The sequence below is a fragment of the Zingiber officinale genome, chromosome 6A (genome assembly GCF_018446385.1).
Source record: "Zingiber officinale cultivar Zhangliang chromosome 6A, Zo_v1.1, whole genome shotgun sequence".
NCBI classification, from domain to species: Eukaryota; Viridiplantae; Streptophyta; class Magnoliopsida; order Zingiberales; family Zingiberaceae; genus Zingiber; species Zingiber officinale.
Genome location: NC_055997.1, coordinates 2,575,045 through 2,581,357, shown reverse-complemented (window position 1 = coordinate 2,581,357; position 6,313 = coordinate 2,575,045). Strand labels below are relative to the sequence as shown.

The 6,313-nt window shown below is 38.6% G+C and overlaps 1 protein-coding gene across 1 annotated transcript; it reads right to left on the bottom strand.

Annotated features, from left to right (window-relative positions):
• Nucleotides 1–1,141: 1,141 nt before the first annotated feature.
• LOC121993755 (myb-related protein P-like) lies at nt 1,142–4,883 on the bottom strand. Its single transcript, XM_042548082.1, has 3 exons — nt 4,732–4,883; nt 4,513–4,642; nt 1,142–1,854 (listed from the first exon to the last, which is right to left on the bottom strand). Exons 1-3 carry the CDS (start codon nt 4,862–4,864, stop codon nt 1,248–1,250), a joined length of 870 nt encoding a protein of 289 aa, XP_042404016.1. The 5' UTR covers nt 4,865–4,883; the 3' UTR covers nt 1,142–1,247.
• Between the last annotated feature and the right edge of the window lie 1,430 nt (nt 4,884–6,313).

Below are 6,313 nucleotides of genomic sequence, written 5' to 3'. Positions count from 1 at the left end.
TAGTATCCCAAAATTTAAGGTTTAATATTCACGTTGTAGTAGCTACGATGTAGTTGCTATAACTGAACTACCACGCAGTTGTAGTAGTTATGAAATTGTAGCTACTACATAATTTGTTGTAGCAATTACGATTTTGTAGTTATTACAATGTGAATGTTAAATCTTAAATTTTAATAAATCATAACATTTGACTCGGATTGAATCATGGGATGTACAATATATCAAATAGAATCTCGTTCAAAGATCAACAAATAGTTACGAGTGGAACATATAATGGCTAGATTTTAAGCTTAAAAATGTCATTTAAATCCTTTTTGATGACTCCGAATAATTTTAGTTTAAAAAAAAAAATCATGTTATAATAGCTATGAAATTATAGCTACTATAACTGTATAGCAGCTACGGAACTATAATGGTTACAATTATGTATCAGCTACAAAATCATAGTTGCTAAAACTATGTAAAGCCACAGAACCATAACTACCACAACTATGTAACAGCTCAATTATAGCAGCTATAAAACTGTAGATGCTACAATTATATAATGGCTACAGTTTCATAACTGTTACAACATACCCGAGCAATTCAGAATTTAGGCGGGAGATGAACAGTACTAAAGGACAATTATGTCATTTTATAGGACATAGAGCACTCTTTTAATTAAAAAAAAGCCTTTTTCATTTTAAAAAATAAAGTAGGACGTCTTTTTATAATTTGGAAAAAAATAAGACTCCCTTTTGACTTTTATCCTTTTAAAGTTTAGTAAAATAATTTATTTTCATGTTGTAAGACAGTTATTAACTAGCTTCTACATATCATCATTGAAATTTTAAAATATTAAACCATAAATTATAAATTCATCCGGAATAATTGATTTTTTAAGTTATAATAGCTACCAAGTATTTTTCTGCACGTTGTAGTAGTTGTATCTTAATAGCTTTTAAACATTATGATTAAATTTTAAATTTTAAAATTTAAATCATAAACTCTAATATTATTATATTAAAATACTAGTTAGCTAGTAGCTTTTGCCCATTGTATTAGTAAATACAAGACAACCGGCACTCCACTTAAATTCAATCGACCTGATCAGTTACATAATTACCCAATTGCTATCCAGCACTGAGCTTTCTTGTCACCCTCTGTCCTCCTCTACAGCTGCAGCTCGTCTCGTCGTGTTCCCATGTTTCTTTGTTGTTCGTCTCTTCTTCGAGATGATCTAGTGGCTAGCCCATTAAATGTTGTAATTATATTTCTTCGCTGTCCCACTGCATTGTCCATGGTCCCATTTCGCCTGACTCGTCCCACAGCTTAGCCTCAATGCTCTCCCAGTTCCAGTCCATTAGCAACTCGTCCTGCTGCACCTCAGAAGATCCGCAGTAGTACTCCACCTGATCCGGAGCCGGCACTAGTGATGCCCCTTCGTCGCTCTTCCTCTCCGGATCGATCGAGTAGATCATGTCCTCGATTATCTTCTCCAATTCAAGGTCCAGGTCAACAGCCGCAGCCGCAGCGGCGGCGTTGCTGGCTTGGTTCGAGTCAGCTGGATCGATGACCACGCTTTGGGCCTCCTCGTTCTGCCCCAGCGAAACTATGGGGCTCGCTGCGGCAATAACCGGTGCAGTTTGGCCGTAAACGTCGACGTTCCCTGTAGTGGAAGTAGCGGTAGTGGTACTTCTGATCTTCTTCATGGCTGACTTCCTCGTCCGGCCTCCGCCGAGAAGCTTGCTGAGGTCGATTGCGACGCTGCTGATTCGCCGGTAACTGTGAATCCTCCGACTCAGGTGGGAGTTCCAGTAGTTTTTGATCTCGTTGTCGGTCCTTCCAGGGAGGTGCCCGGCAATGAGGGACCACCTGCCATTATATAACAAAAGGAAAAAGCTCATGGCTGGCGGTTGCAGTCGCATGTCACACCGCCACGGTTAAGACAGATATGCATGAACTTACACTGGCTGTTTCTGTCATCGACCTAATTCTCTAACATGGTTATAGTTAGTGGTGGATCCAGGAATTCAAGTTTGGAAGGATAGATCATGATAAACAAAGGGTGGTATTTTCCATCTCTACCGGTAGAATCTTATAATACTGAGGATTCTACCGCCGGCAAGGGGGACGACCGCCGATGCTGCCCCCCACTGATCCACCCTTGGTTACAATAAGATCAAAATCCTCTGTCACAATATTTCTGTCTCCGTATTCTCTCATTAATTGGACAGACTAGATCACATCTCAAAGATGCAATATACATCATGAGAATATTATGATCATCCAATCAATAAAAGAACACTGACATACGAACATTTTGAGACAGAATATCTAATTTGAATTAGAGTTGAAGATGAGAATTTTTTTTTAGTAATTTTCAAATTCTCTCCATAATTAAAAAAAATTCCTTATAAATTTTAAATTTTATTATTAATTAATTGATAAACTTCGGTAGAAAAAATAAATTTAAACTTTAACTACAATTCTTAAATTAAAAATCTCAAATATCATGTCATTCAAATCTTTCTAAAAATATGCCCTTAGCACTGCGATTTGGATTTTTTTTAATTTGCATGGAGGGGAAGAAACCAGTACCAGAGAAATGATGCGATTGCCACGTGTACAACTTTCCCATCGGAAAAACTCATGCACGTAGTTCGCTGCGATCCACTCCTGCGTACATGTACATGCAGGGCCAGCCCTGAGACATATCACCGGGAGCTATGACCAAGAGCTCCGATTTTTAGGGGTCCTCAAATTTGACATGTATATATAATATATATTATATATACTTAGATTGTTTTAATAAAATCTAAAAAAATATATTTGATTGGATTATTTTAATAAAAGTCCAAAAATATATATATTGTTGAATTATTTTAATAAAGGTCCAAAAAAAAATATATTTTCTATTAAAATTTAAGAAAAAAAATCTAAAATAGAAAAGAAAGAAAAAAAGAAGGAAAGTAAACGATACTTTTTTCTCTTTCCAAGATTTATTTTTAGTACAATTCTTTCTTTATTAATTTGTTTATAGAAGGCATAAGACTCTAAAGAGTAAAGTATGAATCTTGAATGCTAATTTCCTCCTTTCTTCACCTTTGAATCTCTTCTAATTAAATTAGAAAAGTTTATTAATTTTAGTTTCATCAAAATCATCATTCATCAATATATAAACTTACAACGTAAGTTACTACTCATCTATATTTTTTCTTATTATCAATATTCAATATTGATTTTTAATATTGTATTGGAGTCAATATTTTATGATTTTTCTTACAGATTTGAAAGAGTTTAAATAAATCATTCTAATTTTAATCATCATAGAATAAGTTATATCGATTGTTTTAAGCACAAACCAGGCTTTATTGTTCTTTGACTATTATCTTCACTGCTTATGTTTATTTCATTTTTAGCTTTGTTCCTAGTTTTGTGTGTTTTATTTTTACACTTGAAATTTATAATACAAACATGTTTCTAAAAAAATATCAATCTTGGAGTCAGAAAAGAAACAAAAGAAAAAGAGTGGACAGATTATTAAAACTCACAAAGGTGCTCTTCATAAGTTTTTTAAAACTAGCTCTTCAATTGAAAATTCAGTTAATGAATTGCAAGAAGAAAGTTAAGAAGAACTAAATGATTATGTAACAAATGAGCAGCAATCGAGTAATCAAGAAGAATTAAATAATCATGCAATCAACAAGCGGGAAGAATTGAGAGAAAATGATGATTATAATCATGTAACAAATGAGCAGGAAGAATTGAGAGAAAATGATGATTATAATCATGCAACGAATGAGTAGGAAGAATTGAGAGAAAATGATGATAATGATTTGAATGTAAATGACTTGACAATTTTATGTATTGAAAATGAGGTGTTAGAAAATTTTGATTTTGAAGACCTTATTGATTATTTTGCTTCTCAAAATGCTAGAAGATATAGATTTTTTTCAATGATTATTTCATACTTATTTTTTTTATTTGTAGGTATTACACTTTTTGGAGAAACTTAGGAAACATATTTTGTATGATGTTACATTTTTTAAAGAATCTTGAGAAATAAATTTTGGATGAAGTTTATCATATTTTAAATGAACTATATTGATTTTTATGTTTTTCTATTAAACTATATTCAAATTTACGTTAGTAATTTTTTTTTCCTATAGAGGTTACTTTTCTCTTTTCGCCCAAGGGCCCCCAAAAGTCAGGGCCGACCCTGTGTACATGCCGACGTGGTCAAGCCAGCCAAGGTAATACTCTTTCGTGTGCACAAACTTCAAAAGCTTGCTTGTATGAAAATATAGGTAACCCTGAGCTAAGATTGAGTTGATTATTATGGAATAGAATTTGATTATTTTTCTTGGTAAAGGTGAATAAATTATCTTTTTGATAGTAGTTAATTATAATTTCTTAATTTATCTTTTCATAAATGGTGACCGTGTGAGACCGTTAAGACGACGGATTTCACTTTTATGTTACAATTGTATGAAAAAATAACGATGTCCTTAAATTGGATATAAGAAGAACCTGTTGCCAAGTGTTGCATGCAGCTTGAGGATGATCTCCTCCTCCTCTTTGGTAATGTTGCCTCTCTTCAGGTCGGATCTGAGGTAGTTTATCCACCTCAATCTACAGCTCTTCCCGCATCTCAGCAGCCCTAATATATAGCATGATCAACTTCAATATATTATTAGCTTAGCACATGGAACTAATCTACAAATATAAACATACGATCTATCGATCTACCTGCATTCTTGGGGAGCGATCTCCAGGATCCTTCGCCGTTAGAAGCGATATACTTGATGAGGATCTCGTCCTCCTCGGCTGTCCACCTCCCCTTCTTCATCCCGACCTTGACGCAGCACGGAGCTCTTCCCATGGCGTCGGTGGCGATTGAGCAGAGCAAGCCAGAGCCGCGCGAGAAGTATTTGTAGTGGCGGATCGAGTTCACTGCGTGTTTAAAGTCGCTAGCGGGCCAGCCGCCTTTGTGGCGAGGGGAAGGGAAAAGAGGGAGGAGGAGCTAGCTATGCGAGCGAGGTGGGAAAGAGGGACGCGTGTTGTGCCGGGACCTGCAGGTTGTCGTGGCCTGAGGCGGCGCCCGTACGCCTTTCGCGGACTTCCGATCAACCACGTTGCTGTTGCGCTTCACTGCGATGCGCTGCGCTGCGCTGCTCTGCGTTTAATTCTGACAGGCCTTTGGCGCATATGCGGTGGTAAAAGGCGAACCAATTCATTTCAAGATAACACGAATAAGTGTTGAATAAATATGGATGGAGAAAGGGATGGAAGAAAAGAAATTCTGAGATTTTAATTTTACGTTTGGAGTTTTAAAGTATTTTTATTGATTTATATTGATTCACATATATTAAGGTTTGAACATATATATGGGGAGAGTCTCTCTCATGTGTGGATGCGCAGGAGAGGTGTAAATCCAGGGTTTGTATTTACATTGAACCAAATTGACTCATGTATGAGCGTGACCTGCCCACGCGAATACCGGATCGGTTGGGGCAAAAATTTACCCAAGTAGAACAACCAACATTTTGCCTAAGGTCATTAATGTTGTCTTTAATCTGAGCTCCTATATAAGGAGGCAGAAATACATACACACATTAAAGAAAGCAAAAGCTCTCCTTTTCATTCCCCTCCTCTGTCGTGCACCTCCTGCTCGGCAGAGTGCCCGTGATAGCATTCGGGTATCACTCAGCTCGGCGTGACCACCAGTGCTTGGTCGGATTCACGGTCGATCGTTGTATCCTGGGAAATAGACGTCCCTTGTAATCTTCGAAGCACAGCCGGAGGTGGGCGAATCTGTTTCAAGGAAACTGCGCCTCGGTCAGCTCACCCGGTCGGTCTCTTTGTCCGCCCGACCGATTTCTCTGCCCACTCGAGATTCTCGTCTGGTCTGTCAGCTCGCCCGGTCGGCCAGTCTTTTGACAGTCCGACCTGTCTACTTCGCCCGATCGACCAGTCTGAGCCCGACCTGTCTACTTCGCCGGATCGACCAGTCTGAGTCCGACCTGTCTGCTTCGCCCGATCCGTTAGTCTACGCCCTGCCTGTCTGCTTCGCCCGATCGGCCAGTCCGCGCTCAGCCTGTCTGCTCGACCCGGTCGATCTCTCTAACAGCCCGCTCGACCTGGTTGCTTTGACCGATCTGTCGCCCGACCTATCTGCTGCCCGATCTGCCTCCTGACAGACCTGTCTTCCCGATCTGTCTGCCTCTCGCTCGGCCGGTCTGCTCTGCCCGACCTACCTCGCGGTCTGCCCGACCTGTCTCGCGGTCTGCCCGACCTGTCTCTCTGATCTGATGAATACTTTGCCCGGTCG